General features: G+C 40.2%; 1 protein-coding gene across 1 annotated transcript in view; it reads left to right on the top strand.

The window, feature by feature from the left end:
- Window positions 1-9,019, top strand: part of arg1 (arginase 1) — a 49,187-nt gene extending 40,168 nt beyond the window's left edge. The window contains exons 6-8 of the mRNA XM_060830772.1: window positions 7,076-7,180; window positions 7,383-7,519; window positions 8,892-9,019. Coding sequence (XP_060686755.1) covers window positions 7,076-7,180; window positions 7,383-7,519; window positions 8,892-9,019 — 370 coding nt within the window. The remainder of the gene's footprint in view (window positions 1-7,075; window positions 7,181-7,382; window positions 7,520-8,891) is intronic.
- Window positions 9,020-18,706: the final 9,687 nt, after the last annotated feature.

Raw genomic sequence — 18,706 nt, 5'->3', positions numbered from 1 at the left:
GCTTCCTCAGAACCAGTTTTGAGTGAACAGAACTTCTGACCTGTGCTGCAAATGTGTTGCTGGTCAAAGCACAGCAGGCCAGGCAGCATCTCTGACCCTCCTGTTTATTTCAGTCTGTCAGGACTCCCTGACTGGACCAGGTTAATTGCCTCAATCAGGGAACTCATATTCTATGAGGTCCACCTGTCTGACCTCATTGTGATCACTACATCCCTTCTATTCTAAAATCCAAGGACGTAAACATTTTTTTTTGTAGCCTCTCCTGGGCCGTTTTCACAACAGGTCTGGTTCCTCTGGTTCAGCCGCAGATATGGGCAACCAGGCCATAGCCTTCCTCTTGTGCTCAGTGCATTTTGGAAGAAATTCATCCTGTTCCTCAAGAGGTAAAGACATTGAAACTATGGCACTCACTGTATCCATCTCAGACTTAGAGGTTTCTTCACTGCTAGATGGAGGGGGAAAACGCATGGGTTCTGACTTCCTTTCCAGCTGTTCTGAGGGACCAGGTATGTTTTGCTGCTGCCTCATTCGGGAGTTTGCAGCCTTCGTATATCCTTGTTCAAGTCTGCCTCACCTACCCAAACATTGTAATTATGGGACCTGACCTTGCGTTGACTATGCTTCTTACCAAGGCAGGGCTATTTCTGTAGTTTCAGCACCAAACTTCATCCACTGAAGTTCACTGTCTCTTGCTTAGAGGATTCTTCTATCCGGTATTGGCATTCCTGATGCCGTTTCACAGTACTCACTAGGTCAGGAACCTTTTCCCCAATACCAACACTGCTGGAACCAACCCTGTAGTTCCATGAAAGGAGATTTGATAATTAAATAGGAACCGGGACAGTTTGGAATCAAATGAGGCTGTAGGCTGTTTCTTTGAGCCTGCCTTCAAATTTTGGATTGCTCTTTCCACCAGACCGCTGGACCATAGATGGTATGGAGCTGTCCTTGTATGCCAAATTCCATTCGGCTTTTGAAAATACTCTCATTCCCTGCTGGTAAATTGTTCATTGTCTGTGACCAAGACTTCTGGGAGCCTATGCGTTGCAAATGATGCTTGCAGCTTTTCTATCATCATCCTAGTTTTGACAAATGACCTGAGCATGTCCAACCACTTTGAATGGGTGTCCACAATGACTAAGAATGTTGAGTCCATAAAGGAGCTGGCATAATTGACATGTAACTGAGTATAGGATTTACCTGGCCATTTATACGAATGTGGGGAAGCTGTCCTCATTGGCACTCTGACCACTGTCCCACCAAATTGGCTATGTCTCCATCCAATCCTGGCCACCAGACAAAGTCTCACCAACATTTTCATTTTGGAAACCCTGGATGACTTTAGTGGAGTTCAGTTAGTATCTGGCAGCACCTTTGCTCTGAATAATCACTTGCTCCCCAGAATAAAATGCCGTCCTCTATGGTGATCTGGTCTTGCCGTGTCCAGAAATGCTTTGGTTCTGGTTTGATGGCCATTTTTTTTCCTCCATCACCACCTGTTTTAGTTTTGCCAGGACTGGATCTTTTTGTGTCCATAGTCTGAGATTGTCAGTGGTGACCAGCAGGAAGCCCAGAAGGTTTCAAACCAGAACAGACTCTGACACCACTGGTGGTACCGCCACTGGATCTGGAACTGGGACATGGCTCAAAACAATCGCATTTGCTAAATGGCTACCCAGACAGTGTTCCAACTTGTAATTGTATGTACTTAGAATGAGAGTCCACTGCTGAATTCAACCTTGTGCTCCTTGAATATCCTTAGCAGGGGTTTGAGGTCCATTATAATTACAAGTTTATGTTCGTAAAGGTATTGATGGAACATTCTCATGCCAAAAATGACTGCTAAACCTTCCTTCTCTATCTGGGTTTATTTGCACTCTAACAGTCAAAGTTGGGGAAGCATACGTTATTAGACATTCCTCTTCATTTGGCCATCTGAGAGCCAATGCTACCCTGATACTGTATGGGAAGACATCGCATGTCAGCATCAGATCTTACTTGGGATCATAGTGTGCCAATACCTTAGACGATGATAGCTACTTCTTCACTTCCCTAAAGGCTACCTCTTGGCTTCAAGACCATTTCCATGGCTGACCCTTTTTCAATAGTAGATATAAGGTTGTCAGGATAGAGGGCAGGTTATGTATGAACCAAACCAAGGAAATACATAAACTCCAGTACACGTGAGAGCTTTGGTAACTTTGATCGTCCTCACTTATTTTCCAATGGGTGCAACCTGGTTTTGTCAACTCTGTAGCCCAAGTAAGTCTCTTGGGATGCCTGGAACACATTTGTCCATTCTAAGGCTTATGCCTGCCTTAGAGAAACATCTAAGCCCTATGTCCAAGTTCTCTTAGTGCTCTTTATGGTCATCCCTATTATTAGGACATCATCCAGATAAATGGTGACCTGGAGAAGACCTTGTAAAATGTTCCCCATCTGCTGAAAAATGGCACAGGCTGATACCCTATATGGCAGTCTTGTATATTCTTGAATATTTCTGGGAATCCTCATCTAACTGCAATTTCAAGTCCAGCCTCGTGAATGACAGCCCCACCTCCCACTCCCCACCCACATTACGTATAAGTCCTCTAAGCGAGGGGTTGGATATTTACACAGCTGCGAGAAGCTGTTTGCCATTTGTTCAAAATCCCCACAAAGGTGAACCAACCCGTTAGGCTTCACAGTTGGTACGACTAGTGCTGCCCATTCTGCAAACATTTTTTCTGATGATGCCATTGCTTTTCAGCCTCCTAATTTCTGCCTCTACATAAGACAAATGGCATTGGGAGAGCCTTGCAGAATCGTGGAATTGATTCCTGGTCAACATGCAAGATGAACTTGGCTCTCCTTATAGTCCTGAGACCTTCCTGAAAAACTTCTGCTTATTTAATTAGGACTTCACTCAGGCAGCCATTTCCTAACTGAAAAATGTTAAGCCAGTTGAGGTGAATCTTTCTCAACCAATTTCACCCCATCAGCTTGGACCCAAGCTTTTTTCTACAATAAGTAGTAATTAAACCTTCTCATAAGAAATCGGAACCAAAGTTGTACCCTTCATCTGTAAAGGTCCCCTGGTATAGGTTCTCAGTCCAGCTAAGGTCTAATACAAACCTAAGGCTGGAATCCACAGCAAATTTTGTTAAACACTGGTTCTACAATATTGATACAGCTGTGCTGGTATCAATCTCCATCAGAGGTGGGTGACCATTTAACAGCTGTTTATTTTTGGTTCTGATTTGGATGTTGCTCGATCGGCTTTCCAGGGTGTGTGCACTCCTGGATACCAACCTAAAAGTTCTCTTACTCCATTCAAGCTGACTGGGACTCCTTTGCGGTCTCGAATCTGTGTAATGGCAGCAACTGCAATGGCTTGCCAGCTTGGATTCTGAAGAAAATTTTAACTGTTTGGCTGAAGATTGACTTTGTTTTGGAGTTTTGCTGTGGCCTGACCTAGAGTCTCACTGCTCAAGATATGACCAGAGAAAAGCTATGCAATTGCCTTCACTCAAGTGGTGTTCCCAAACTCAGTCAGACTGGTGAGGGTGTCCACTCTCATCGGCATACCCTGTAACTCCAATGCTCCACTTACTGCATTTTCTAATGACAAAGCCAGTTGTACTACCTGTTTGAAGTCCAGTTGGGCTTCAGCAAGTAGGCCCTTTTGCATGATTACATCATTAACTCCACATACCAAACAGTGCTCCAGCATCTCATTATGGATTAAACTAAAGTCACATGCCTCTGCAAGTCATCTTAACCTCCTCAAAAATCCAGACACAGATTCCCATGGTTCTCGAGCTGCTGAGTAAAACCGATAGCATCTCAGAATTAGAGGAGCCTTAGGGTCCTAATATTTCTTAACTAAATCTGTCAGCTCTTAATCTGGTCCCTCAGGAAATGTTAAACTTCTAATAACTGAAAATCCTGTGGATCCACAAGCTGTTGGGAGAATTACTCTTTGCTTTTCGTTTGTTCCAATGTCACTTGTCCAGAAAAATATTGCATTTATTCCACATACTGAACCCAGTCTTTGATAGCAGGTTTGAATAAGTCAAGCTTCCCAAATAATAGCATAATACCAGATATGCTTACTCCAACTCAAAGACAACAGTTGCAAGAGAACTTCAGAAGTGTATATTTTTACTTTCGTCACCACTGAAATAACTCCACGGAGGCCAGTCTCCCATCACCAAGTCACCCTTATTTATACGTGCACAGTTCTTGACACTGGTCCAGCTTCTTCAAAGCCAGCTGTCAGTGAACAGAACCTCTGACACTCCTGTTTATATCTGTCAGTCAGGACTACCTCATTGGGGCTGTTAACCTGGTCAAATCAGGAAACCCATATTCTTTGAGGTCCATCTGGCTGACCTCATTAAAATCACTACAAAGCTTACTCACACTCTCCCCACATTTGGAATTTAACTCTTTTGTGGATGTTTGAACCAAGGCTATAATTAGGTCAGGAGCTGAGTGGCCCTGGTGGAATCCAAACTGGATGTCATTGGGCAGGTAGTGCATGGTAGCACTGTTGATGACACTTTCCACCACTTTACTGACAATCAGGAGAAGACTTTATATTGATAAATTCTTGATGTCACAAGGAATTAAGGGCTACGGGGAGAATGATGGTAAGTGAGTTGAAATGCCCATCAGCCATGATTGAATGGCAGAATGAACTCGATGGGCCGAATGGCCTTACGTCCACTCCTATGTCTTATGTTCTTATGAGTGAATAGGCAGTAACTGGCCGGATTGGATTTCTCCTGCTTTTTGAGTCCAGGACACACGTGGGCAATTTTGCACATTCCACTACATGCCAGTGTTATAGACGTATTAACAGCTTGGCTATGATTTCAGCAGGTTCTGGAGCTCAATCCCTTTGCTGAAATGCTATCAGACCCAAAGCCTATGCAGTACATAGTTGCTTTCAACCATTTATTGATATCATGTGGAGTGAATCTAATAGGTTGATGACTGGCATCTGTGATGCTAGGCACTACTGGTTGAGGCCAAATTGCTTCGTTCACTCAAACCTTATCTTTTGCACGGATGTGAATCATTTGAGGATGGATGTATTTGTGAAGACTCCTCACCCAGTGAGTTGTCTAATTATCTGCCACCATTCACCAACACATGTGTCAGGACGTCAGAGCTGTTGTTCGTGGTTGACTGTGATCCATTGTTTGTGGGATCACTTAGTTCTATCACTTGCTATTTTGCTATTTTGCAAATAATTTTGGTCTTTGTAGCTTCAACAGGTTGACACTATTTTTAGGAATGCTGGTTGCTGCTTCTGGCATGCCCTCCTGCATTGTAGATTGAAACCATCTCTGCTGATGGCCAAGGAAGAAATGCCACAGGCCCCTGGCATTGAAAGGACTGTCAATGACCAGGCACCTGCTCAGCTCCAGTTGGAGAAGTATTGTATTAATGGCCTTTGCATTGACCATTAATAACTTCATCAAGATGCATAAGCTGACACGCTGTTAGCAGGTAGGTTTGTCAGAGACACTTGCTAAACAGATTGACAAAGCGCCATTTGAACTGTGCTAAGGGATGCCATGAGTAAGCTGGCACCTTCTTTGAGAGAGGAGTCCAGCACATTTGGTTCCTTTTGATTTGGGCATTGACTTGTACTTTACCACTGTAAACATTAATGCTCAGCACCAAGGACAAAGGACCACGGGGTGGCACAGTGGTTCAGTGGTTAGCACTGTTGCCTCACAGCACCAGGAACCCAGGTTCAATTCCACCCTTAGGTGACTGTGCAAACTCCACACTGACATTCTCCTTCTGTCTGTGTGGGTTTCCGCTGTGTGTTCCAGTTTCCTCCCACAGTCCAAAGATGTGCAGATTAGGTGAATTGGCCATGCTAAATTGCTCATAGTGCTCAGAGATGTGTAGATTAGGTGCATTAATCAGGGAAAATGTAAAAGTAATAGGGTAGGGAAATGGGTCTGGTGGGATATTCTTTGGAGGGTCAGTGTGGACTTGTTGGGCCTAATGGCCTGTTTCCACGCTGTAGGGAGTCTATGATATCACTCTAGGTGCCCCTTTCTTCATAGGTGGCGCCAGTGCCAGAAGAGGTCTTTTCTAGAAGTCTCCTCTCAGGAAACTCCAGTGGTGTTGGATTCTCAACCTGCACTCTGCATGTGATCCTCAACCCTGTGAAAGTTCAGACCAAGATGGGTGAATGTGCATCTGGTCTGAATCCTCTCTCAGAATGTCTGTATCCTCTAATCACAAATGCCCTGGACTTGCCTGCTCAAAACTCCAAGGCCAACAATCTATACTACAGAGCAGATTCCTTCTACCATGGCTGCAGACCCTGGGACAAAACCTAGTTATAGTGGGAGGTAAAGGGAAAAGACAATCTTCTGATGGGACAAAGTGGCAAGGGTGAAATTTATTTTAACTCATTTGTAAACATATGCACTTTTCACTATCAGCCAAGTAACTAACTGTCATTGCAGTGGTTGCTGCAAGAATGAAGGTAGAGAGGCTAAATATTTTTAGTACCACACAATATTCTAAACCTGACTGAAGGATAGCTACTATTTTCATAATTCCTATACTAGCATGAAACTCTTGTCATGACTGAATGAGGGATCATTAGATGGTTTGTGAAAGCATCCATCAGTTGTAATCTCTACTTTCCCTATTTAATAAAAGTTACAAAAGAATAAACCGGTCAGCTGTATTTGCAGTTGGGATTAAACAGGGTACACTGACCTCTATAGCATCAATACAGCAATGAGAGCTGTTGCTAAATAAATCCTGTCTAACTTCTGCTGTTGACGATGTTGTGCCATGGGAGAGTAAAGGTGATGCCCCTGCCTGTGAACGTACTAATTTTTCTATGAGAGACTTCATTGTCCATTATACAGCTTTGTTGTAACTTCTAGTCGTCTGCACCAAAAAAAATCCAAGAATTAAGCTGCACCCTCTTTCTGTACTGTGCTTCAGTGAATTCTCAGATCTGAGCAAGCATGGATACCTCATGTTGAGAACAGACATTCTCTTTTACTTTCTTTTTTTTATTGCTTTAACTATGACTTGATCCTTTCAGGGATATTATAAAGAAGTTAGGAATTAAATTCTTCTCAATGACCGATGTAAATCACATGGGAATTCAAAAAGTCATGGAGATGATCAACGATTATCTGTATTCAAGGTATGGATTTTAGCAATGTTGAGTTCATTTGCTGTCTATAAAACTCACAATAGCAATTTGCATTTTCTAGAGTCTTTAATATAAACAATTCTTAAGGTGCTTCATAGCTGTTACGATAATTATTTTGTCCTTTTTGTTTTTAACTGTGTCTCAACCCACTTATAATAAGTTCTCACTCTGGCATACTATTTAACTTTTTTAGAGTAAAGAAACCAATCCATCTTAGTTTTGACATTGATGGATTCGATCCTGTTTTGGCACCTGCGACAGGAACCCCTGCAGAAGGTGGTCTCACATACGAACAAGGTATCTACGTGGCAAATGAAATCCATAAAACAGGTATGGGGGGGGGGAAGGAACAAAAAGTAAGATGTTTATATTGTCAGTGGTACAGGCTACACTGGGGAAATGTGCAAGTTTAGAAACCTGGGAAACAGTGACATTTTGTATATTACCAGTTTAGTGGGTACAAGTATACCAGAATTTGGATAGCTGAGATAGCTGTTCAAAAAAGGAAACAAAGAAACGTTATCTTTGGTTCATGCTGGATAGTTCAGGGTACTTAAATGTAAACTGAAAAGGGCACAAGTCATGTTTAACTTCAGGAAAGAATTCAAGTCTACAGCAATTAAACTGAATGCTTTACTATTCTAAATTGTGTGTAATCACTGCAGTCCATGAGGGAGAAGTTGGGTGGTGAGTCTTATGGGTGCCTCACAACTGGACCTGACCTGCATTCATTAACATCACCCACCTCACCCAGATTGCTGCTGGAGCTCCATTCTTTACACTACTGGTGGATGGCAGAAATGGTATGTCTCGGTCCCTACTGCATTTCCCCCGTGTCATCTGCCTGTGCCACCACCACATCTGAGGGCTATCATGGGGAACTGATGACAAGCTATACAAAATTATTATAATTATCCTTACCATTGGAGATGCTATTGTCTTGGTCTCCTCTCCCTCCACTCTGCCCTAGCATAACCTCTAGTCCAGGACAAAGCCTTCAGTAAAACAGCACCCGATATTTGTGCGCTTCTGCCCTTTAATCCTACTCAAATCTCAAGCTGCAGTTTTATGGCCAGCCAATAGCAAGCACTCACTTGACAGTGGAAATCGTAACACAGCAATTTGTTTGTTTTTATTTGTTTGTATCTGAAAATCAATTCTGCTGTGTTGGATGATCCAGGTGGAAATTTCACAGTCTGTTTATTTTCAAAGAATATTGGGCCCATCAGATATAATCTTGCCTTTTTAAACTAAGAAAACGTGTGGTGGTTGAAGTGAATAGCACATATGCATTTAAGTGAAAGTTGGAGAAACACTTGAGGGAGAAAGGAACAGAATGATATGCTGATAATGTTAAATGAAAAGAGATCTGAGGAAGCTTATGTGGGGCATAATTGCAGTCACTGATTAGACATTTATATTACACAACTTGAAATAACTTACAAATCCAGACACTTGACAGAATTTGTGTTTAAATTCCTAGATCTGTTTACAGGTGGGCAGTTTTATGTAGTTTGTCCAAAATGATTTTTTTAAATTCTGTTAGTCTTTGGTGAAAGAATAACTAGATATCATGCATTTAAAAACGCCATTGTAACAAAGATACTGGTTTGACTGTAAATAAGTTTTGGCTCTTTGTTAGTGTATTAAATGTTAGACGGTGTTTCCAAACATAATGCATACAATATATTTATACTTACAGGCCTGCTGTCAGCCATTGATTTAGTGGAAGTTAATCCATCTTTAGGAAAAACTGAAGAAGAAATTACATCTACTGTTAATTCTGGTCGAGATATTATCTTGAAAGCACTTGGTTATTTGACAATATGATTCCACAATCATTTTCGATAGAAGTGTAACGGCTTTAAACATTTACCTTCTGAAATATCTCAATTTTGTAGCTTCATGAATCGTTTTAATTTCCAAAGAGAAAATTTGAAATTATGTCATATCTTTTAAACTTCGGATGAAATAATAGCACTATATTTTATAAAGGATTTATAATTTTATATTACTGTTAAGTTTTTTGATTGTTTGGCGTAGTGTCCTGGATGAATTAATATCAACTCTCAACAGCTGCAACATGCACTGGCTCCAACTCCATTTCCCTTGTTACTTTATCACATGGAATCTGTTGATGTTGATTTATATCAAGTCACCAGTACAGAAACTTGTCATTTTGGCCCAACTGATTGATGACGCTATCTATGCTTCATACAGCTGCCTTCAGTCCTTTTTTTTACATTTAACCTTTTCAGCAATATTATTCTATTCTTTTCTCCCTCGTGTGTTTCTCTAACTTTAAGTGCACACACGCTATTCAGTTCCACCTCAACTTGAGGTAGAGTGTTCTGCATTCTTTCCACTCTGGATCTATAAGAAAATCTCCTGAGTTCCTCATTAGATTTATACATGACTATCTTCTAGAGTTCTGGACTCCCTGACAAATGGAAACATTTTCTCTAAATCCATCTTATCAAAATCTTTCATAATCTCAGACCTTTATCAGGTAACTTCTATTTTCTGTAGAGGAGTCCACCCTGTCTTGATAAGTATATCTTCTCTGTGGTATCATCCTAGTTAATTTTCTCTGGATCTTACCGAGTAACTCAATAATTATAGTCTTCATTTTATAAAGTACTCCAAGTGAGGTCTAACCAAGTGTCAGTACAAGTTTAATATAACTTTTCTGCTTTTTAGTCCTGCTTGATCTGTGTTTGGTGTGCATTTTTAAAAACATGGATTGTGATTGGCGTGTCAGGATCCAAGACCACGATGCTTCTCATTTCAACTCATTATTCAATCAGTATGGGTTCTCTTCAATCTTCCTATATTTATCAATATTGAGATTGATTTGCCAGTTACATGTCAATTTTGCAAGTTTATTAAAATCTTGTACTTTGTCACATTTTCCTCTTAACTATACTTCTCAATTAGTCTTCTCTGCACATTTTAGTGTACTTCTGATACCCAAGTCCAAATCAATAATGTATTCTGAGAACAATGGTGGTATAGTAACTATTTATTTACAAAGCATTGTTGACTCTTTGCAACTCAGAGTAGCTACCCTTAAACTGTCTGTTTACTGTTTTGTTGCCGGTTTTTGTTTTAGTCCGTTCTGGTAGTAGTGCATGTTCTCAGCACTTTGTTCAACTCTGAAGTGTAGTTTTTAACCTGCATGCACACTGTCAACAAATTCACATTCTTCTTCCTTCAGAATACTGTTTGACTATGTTCTGTTTTCCTTTCAACATAACCAAAACCATAATCATTGCCTTCACAATCTCAATGATTTCCTCACTGTTCTTCTATCTCTTCCCTTCATAAATTTTAACTTACTTAATGCTCTGCAGTCATATCCGTTTTCAACATACATCACCCCTAAATTTTGTTAAGATCTGGTTAGTTTTTATTTTTAAGTTGCCAAAATTAGAAATCCTGGTTAATTACTGAAAATAAAACAAGATACCAAAATTCCATGAATTTCCTCAGTAACCCTCCCAGATGTGTCTCAAATATTTTTCGAATTTTGACTTCTACACAATGGATTTCAGCTTTTATCTTTTGAGGATCTAGTCTGATTCCCTCAAAGGCTGCCTGGAGGCCGCCTTGCTTCCTTCGCCTGCAAATAATTGTCAGGTAACAGGACTCAACTTAGAATGCCGAAATAACTGCCTGCTCTCTTCAGCCGAGAGTGCAGCCTACAGGACTCACAAGGAAGCATTTTAGCACCTAACATCTATTCACTGGCATGATCCCAAATTCCTAACTGCCCTGAGCAGAATCCCATTCCACATAGCCATTTCTTTGCCAATGCCAGTTTCATGCTGCTGGAGCCCAGTGTTTTTCAGCTTTGCAGTGCCAACACTGCTTCCCCATGGGCTTCTCTGACCGTGATCTTCCCAACAGCACAAAGGTTGCAATGGTTTGCTGTTTCATCCTCTCTGGACAGGTTGCTGTTCACTGTGATCAAACTGCTGTGTGACATGCTAACATCCATGCCTATCCCAAGGCAGGATTTAATCTGTCAAAGCTAGGTACATTCAGTTGTTTAAATGATACATTTGTTTAACCAAAAGTCACTCCCACACCACAGTTGCAAAACTGCTATGGTTCCATACCTAAAACAAACAGACAAATATCCAAAATATAAATTCCCTCATTTGCTAAGCTTTGAGAAAAATCCTTCTCCAAATTGAATTCAAAATCCTAGACTTTAAATACCTTCATCAGAATCCTATTCCAGATTTATCCTTGCTCACTCATTCTGCCCAAGTGACTCCACTGCTTGATTCATGCTCTATCTATTATTGCAGTAGAAGTTATTATTTCAGATATTCTGCTTCGACTTTTGAAATTATCTCCCAATACTATTTTGTCCAGCTATTTCAAATGCTGCAACTTCAGAAGCTTCAAAACAATAGTTCCACGTCTTCTGTCCACTAGTCTTCTGCTTTTCTTCCTTTCATTCCTTACCTATAAACTTGTGCGAGGAATGATATAGATTCATATGAAAATTTAAGTTTTTAAGATCTTCAGTGTTATAAATTAATTATTGTATTTCTACATGAATTCTTCTGAATTTCAACAATGAAAGGAACAGCTATGCTGCTCAATAAGCTGTCAAACACAGTTTGCAAATTCTAGAAACTAAGTATTTGAATAAAGAATAAAATGTTAATGATTTAGTTAAAAGTTAATGTTGGCACTTTGTGACATGCTGTGTTGGACTTGCTTTTGCCATGCTTAGAAATGTTTATTTTCAGATGTTTTTTCCACAAAATTGTTGGAAGTGTATAGTTAATAACACTTGAAAGGCAGTGTGTAAACAACAAGATAAATTGTACATCCTACTGACTTATGAGAGTTAAGGATTTTAATTTCTCCATCACTGATGGTCATGCCTTCAGTCAACTAGCCCCAAGTTCTGAAACAATCTTCCTATAACTTTTCCATCCCTGTTTCTGTCTTGAAGACAGTCCTTTAAAATCTAACTCTTTGATTCAAAATGGTAACTATTCCTTTCTCCACAGATTTGTCAGAACTATTGAGTTTCTCTGGGTCTTGCTTTTATTCAAAAGAAAATTTAAGCGTGCAAATTTTCTCTTGTATTTTTCTAGTGAATCTCCTAATTCAAACATTGGACTTAGATTAAACAGTTCATGTGGAAAAATATATTTCCAATCCTTTCTTATTCAAAAAGTTAAGCAACTGAGTAATTAAATTCTGGTACATATTGTCTCCTTTCCCTCACCTCGGATCAACACAAATTAAACTGGAGGGGTGTTGCTTCCTACTATCAATTCACTGTGTTTTACATTATTGACAAAATGTATTATCATGCAAAGTTGTTGTTCTGTGCAATTTAGAAAATAATAAATGGACTTTGCAGTTTCTTTCTAGCAATAATGCTAAGTTCCACATAGCTTAACAATGAATCTTTAAAGGAGACCACATTTGGAGTACTGTGAGCAATTTTGGCCCCCTTCTTTAAGGAAGGATATAATTTCATTGCAGACAGATCCTTTGTATGGAAAGAGTTAGCAAAGGCTAAACAGGTTGGGACTCTACTCGCTGGAGTTTAGAAGAACTAGACGTGATCTCATTGAAGGCATTTAGAATTCCTCAAGGGCTCGACAGAGTAAATGTTGAAAGGATGCTTCCCCTCATGGCGGACTCTTGGATAAGAGGGCATTGTCTCAGAATAAAGGGATGTCCATTTAGGACTGAGATAAGGAGAAACTTTTCTCTAAGAAAGTTGAGTGTCCTTGGAACTCCTCACTCCAGAGAGCTGTGTGGACAGAGTAAGGCTGAGATAGGTACATGTTTGATCTGTAGAGGAATCTGGGGTTATCAGGAAAAGGCAGGATAGTGGTGATAAGGAGTGCTGGATCAGCCATAACCTTGTCGAAAGGCAGAGAGGGCTGAACAGCGTACTCCTGTTCTTATCTCCTATATTCTTATGATCTTTTTGCAATATATTTTCCTGTGTTAGTTGATCAGTAAGAGCAACCTTGGCCCACCTCTCTCTCATTGTTTACATTTTGCATTATACATGTTGATACTAGAGATTCAATTATTTGAATTGAGGATCCATCATTTACATATTCTTTGTTTTATGGTGAATCATGCAGCTTGCTGTACTGTCTATACAAAACCTTTGCTATGTCCTTTCATTCATGCATTCATCTGTCACCTGAAAGCAGAGGGACGTTAAATTGGGTGATGGGAACTATACTGTCCCAATAGATTCACCTCAACAGAACCTGGGTCAATGTCCTCGTGGAACAGTTTGCATGTGCTGCTTACGAAGATTTAAACAAACTTTGCTAGATGGAAACTAGGATGCTGCATTAGAAAAGGAAAACAAGTGGTGCAATGGATTGTGAGAGACAGAGAGCAGTCGAATAAGACATAGTAAGGTACTAGGTAGGATGAGAATAGAAAAGATTGTAATATAGTTGAATTACATTACAGTGCATATATATAAGCACCCAAATCATGACAAATTGGTGAGCTGCAGATGCAGACAGCCATACAGAAGTTATCATGTTGTGGCAATAATAGACTTGGTTCAAGAAAAAAGGCAGGACTGAGCACTAAACATTTCTGTACACAAGGACTTCAGACAATACAAAGAACAGAAATTAACTGGGAGAAAGCTGTAGGTTCAGAAAATGACATTCTAGAGGGATTAGGAACAGATCTATTTGGTTGGAATTAAGAAACAATAGAGGTACTGTTACATTAATGGATGCATTCTACAAGGCACTACACAGCGGAGCTAATTTGTAGGAAAATCAGTCAGGTGAAAACAATTAAGGTTAACAATTAAATCCCCACATTATTCTTATTTCCTGAGACAACATGAATCATTAAATGTGATTGGGCAAGTTGAGAAATTAGTTAGAGATATATGAAGTAAATAAAAAGCTTTATAAATATCTTTCAAAATGCAAAGTAATTTATGATTAATCTTTTAGTTGACGCCGAGCCACTGTTTTATAGTGTACTGCTTTCAATTGTGGACGTTACATTTTACAAGGGACATGTAAATTCCCGTGAGGATGCAGAACAGAATTAGGAGAATAATTTCCAGGAATGAAGGACTGTTGTTTTGAAGATAGTTTGGAGAAACTGTGGACAAAGTTGAGAGGAGATTTAGGAGAGCTGCTTAAAACCAAGAGTTGCCTGGACAGAGAGGGCAGAAGTGTGCTCAAAGCATGTTATCATTAAGATTAAGCAGGTAAACTTGTGGCTCAAAAATTGGTGTGAGAGAAATGGGTTTGAATTCATGGGACAGCAGTCTTCAGCTGAACCGTGCTGGGACCAGAGTCGTAGCAAATTGCATAACTAGGACTGTAAACAGGACTTTACGCTAAATGGGGGTGGGGAAGGATTCAGTTTTAGAAGGAATTAGAAAACTGAATTAAAGGTAGAGATAAGAATACAGAACTCAGGACAAGTTATTAAAATCTCCAGCACAGACACAAATACGACATAATGTGTGGAAAATGTTAGCAATCAAACCTTAAAGCGCACTGGACAAACGAATGACAATGAGATGAGGAATGGTTAATACAAGACTGAAGGCTTTATATCTGAATGCATGCAATATAAGGAATAAAGTAAATGAGCTTGTGGCGCATATCAAAGTTGGCAGGTATGATGTGGAGGGCATCACCGAGACGTAGCTGCAAGGGGATCAGCATTGACAGCTGAATATTTAAGGATATACATCCTATCACAAAAATAGTCAGGTGGGCATAGAGAGTGGTGTTACCTTATTAGTAAGAAATGAAATTAAATCAATAATAAGAAACAAAGTAGGGTTAGATAGTGTAGAATCTCTGTGGGTAGAATTGAGGAACCGCAAGAATAAACAAAAAATATGTACAGGCCTCCAAACAGTAGTCAGAAGATAGAAAAGATGTGTAGGAAAGGCAAAGTTACAGTGATCATGGGGAATTTCAATAAACAGATGGATTGGGAATGTAGGAAAAGGAATTAGTGGAATGTTTACAAGATGGCTTTTTGGAGCATCTTTTGGTGGAGTCCACTGAGAACAGGCAATATTGGATTTACTGTTGTGCAATGAGGCAGACTTGATAATGGAGCTTAAGTGAAGGAACCCTTAGGAGGCAGTGATCATAATATGATTGAATTTACTCTGCAATTTGAGTGGGAGGAGGTAGAATCAGACATAATGGTACTACAGCTGAATAAAGGCAACTATAGAGGCATAAAGGAGAAGCTGAGTAGAATTGATTGGGAGAAGAGCCTAGCAGTAAAGACAGTGGAATAGCAATAGCAGGAGTTTCTGGGAGTAATTCTGGATACACAGCAGAGACTCCTCCTGAGGAAAAAGAAGCAGCATGGTAGAGGGAGGATGATGCAACCATGGCTGAGTAGGGAAGTCATGGAAAGAGCAAAAGAGAAAAACATATAATGTATCAAAGGGCAGTGGGAAACCAGAGGATTGGGAACCTTACAAAGAGCAACAGAGGGCAACAAAAAATAAGGAGGGAGAAGATTAAATATGAGGGTAAGCTAGCCAGTTATATAAAGGAATACTGTAAGAATTTCTTTTGATATATAATGGGCAAAAGAGAGGCAAAAGTGGACATTAGGCTGCTGGAAAATGACATTGGAGAGAATAGTGGGAACAATGAAATGGCTGAGGAATTGAATAATTACTTCATGTCAGTCTTCATGGTGGAAGACACAAGTAAAATCTCAAAAATTCAAGAAAGTGAGGGGACAGAGCTGAGTATGGTGGCCATCACCAAGGAGAAGGTGCTAGAAAGCCTGAATGGCCTGAAGGTGGATAAATCACTTGGACAGATGGACTACACCCCAGGGTTCTAAGGGAGATAGCTGGAGAGATAGTGGAGGCATTCATGGTGATCTTTCAGGAATCGCTAGAATCAAAGAAGGTCCCAGAGGACTGGAAAATCATTGTGAAGGGTAAGATTTCAGAATCCATTGTGAAGGATGATTTTTGAATACTTGGAAGTATATGGTAGAATAGGGTATGGTCAACATGGTTTCATCAAGAGGATGTCATGCCTGACAAATTTGCTAGAATTCTTTGAGGAAGTAACAAGCAGGTGAAATGAAGGAGAGCAGTGCATGTTACCTACCTGGACTTCAAGAAGGCCTTTGACAAGGAAGCTCCTGAGTAAAGTAAGGGCCCATGGTGTTAGAGACAAGGTTTTGGCATGGATAGAAACCTCATTGTCTGGCACTTCTCGAAGTGGTGGCAAGGCTATGTTGGAACCACAACTTTTCACTTTACACATTTAACAATCTAGATGAAGAACTGCGGGCACTCTGGCTAGGTTTGCAGATGATACAAAGATAGGTAGCAGGGCAGATAGCATTGAGGAAGCCGGGAGGCTGCAAAAGGATTTGGACAGGTAAGGAGAGTGGGCAAAGAAGTGGCAGTTGGAGTACAACATGGGAAAGTGTGAGGTCATGCAATTTCTTCAGAATAGAAGCATGGACTATTTTCTAAATGGGGAGAAAATTCAGAAGACTGAAGTGCAAAGAGACTTGGGAGATCTAGTCCAGGATTGTCTCAATGTAAACTTGCAGGGTGAGTCAGTAGTTAGGGAGGCAAATGCAGTAATGGCATTTATTTTCAGAAGATTCAAATAAAAGTAGGGTTGTACTTCTGAGGTTCTATAAGGCTTTGATCAGACCACATTTGGAGTATTGTGTGCAGTTGTGGGTCCCATATCTCAGGAAGGGTGTACTGGCCCTGGAGTGTATTCAGAGTAGGTTCACGAGAATGGTCCCAGGAAAGCTTAACATATGAGGAACGTTTGAGGACTCTGGGTCTATAATCTTTCAAGTCTAGAACAATGAGGGTGGATCTAATTGAAACTTACAGAATGCGGAATAGCATGGACATAGTAGATGTTGGGAAGATGTTTCCATTGGTAGGAGAGACTAAGACCTGAGGGCACAGTCTTAGAGTAAAGGGAAAACCTTTTAGAACGGAGATAAGGAGAAATGTCTTCAGCCAGAGTGGTGAATCTTGGGAATTCATTGTCACAGACGGCTGTGGAGGCCAGGTCATCGAGTATGTTTAAGATTGAGATAGATATGTTCTTGAGCATCGAGAGGATCATTTTTTTTTAAAGGGAGAAAGTGGGAGAATGGGGTTGAGAAACTTATCAGCCATGATTGAATGGTGGAGTAGACTCAATGGGTTGAATGGCCTAATTTCTACTCTTAAGTCTTATGCTCTTATTTGGTTCTTCAATGCCCCATTCCCACCATTTTTGCCGTGCACCATCATTTAATCACTTACTCCACTCGGTCACAGCAGGGTTACCATCTCTGGATGAACATTTTGCCAGAGTATCAACAGATGACCTCCCTCCTCCAAACACCTCATCCTTTCAGATAGCCTTTTTAACCTACTTCTAATATTTTTATAACTAATTCACATAGGCAGCCTAACAGAACATGACAGATCAAATTTAATAAAGTGTGGCAGAAAGAACAAGGAGAAGTCACCTAAAATAAAGGACACTTCCAAAGGGAGTAAAGGGATCTGGAAATTTGACGTTTCAGGAATTCTGAAGAAGGGCTTATGCCCGAAACGTCAAATTTCCTGTTCCTTGGATGCTGCCTGACCTGCTGCACTTTTCCAGCAACACATTTTCAGCTCTGATCTCCAGCATCTGCAGACCTCACTTTCTCCTCGATAATTCAGAATGAGAACGGTTGCAAGAATGAGGAGGCTTCGCTCACATGGGAAGATTGGAAAAGTTCAGACTCTTCTCCTTAGAGGAGAATAGAGATTAAGAAAAGCGATGACTGATGTGTTCAAAATCATGAAGTGTCTGAACAGAAATTGGGTTAAACTGTTCCTGTTGGCAGAATGGTTGAAAACGAAGGTTTAAGGTTATTTAAGGTACTAGCAAAGATGATGCAACGGTAACAGGAGGAAAAAATGCTTCTACGCAGTGAGTGGTTAGGATTTAAGATGCACTTGAAAATGGTAAGTGTCCGATTCATTTGTGGTTTTCAAAAGAGAATCGAACAATTATCTAAAGAGAAAAAATGCAGGATTACAGGGCGACCGTTTGAAACTGGCACAGAAACAATGGGCTGAATGTTCTGCTTCTGAGCTATAACCAATCAAATATTAATGCTCGCTTAAATATTTTCCAATGCCCACAAATTTACTATCGGATTGGCCCAGGAGATTAATATTTCATCTTATATTTTCATTCTAAACGTCAGGAGAACTCAAGGATTGGAACTCAACAAACGCTTTTGTCTTTTATTCTGCAAAATCGCAGTTCTGATCATAAGTCACCGACACGAAAACTGTAGTACAGTAACCAAAAGAGAAAATGCTGGAAAATCTCAGCAGGTCTGACAGCATCTGTAAGGAGAGAAAAGAGCTGACGTTTCGAGTCTAACTTACTCTTTGACAAAGGGTTTCAGATTCCAGCATCCGCAGAAATTTGCTTTTATTTAACTGTAGTACAGTATTTT

The sequence above is a fragment of the Hemiscyllium ocellatum genome, chromosome 10 (assembly GCF_020745735.1).
Source record: "Hemiscyllium ocellatum isolate sHemOce1 chromosome 10, sHemOce1.pat.X.cur, whole genome shotgun sequence".
Classification (NCBI taxonomy): domain Eukaryota; kingdom Metazoa; phylum Chordata; class Chondrichthyes; order Orectolobiformes; family Hemiscylliidae; genus Hemiscyllium; species Hemiscyllium ocellatum.
This window is presented reverse-complemented; position numbering and strand designations above follow the sequence as displayed.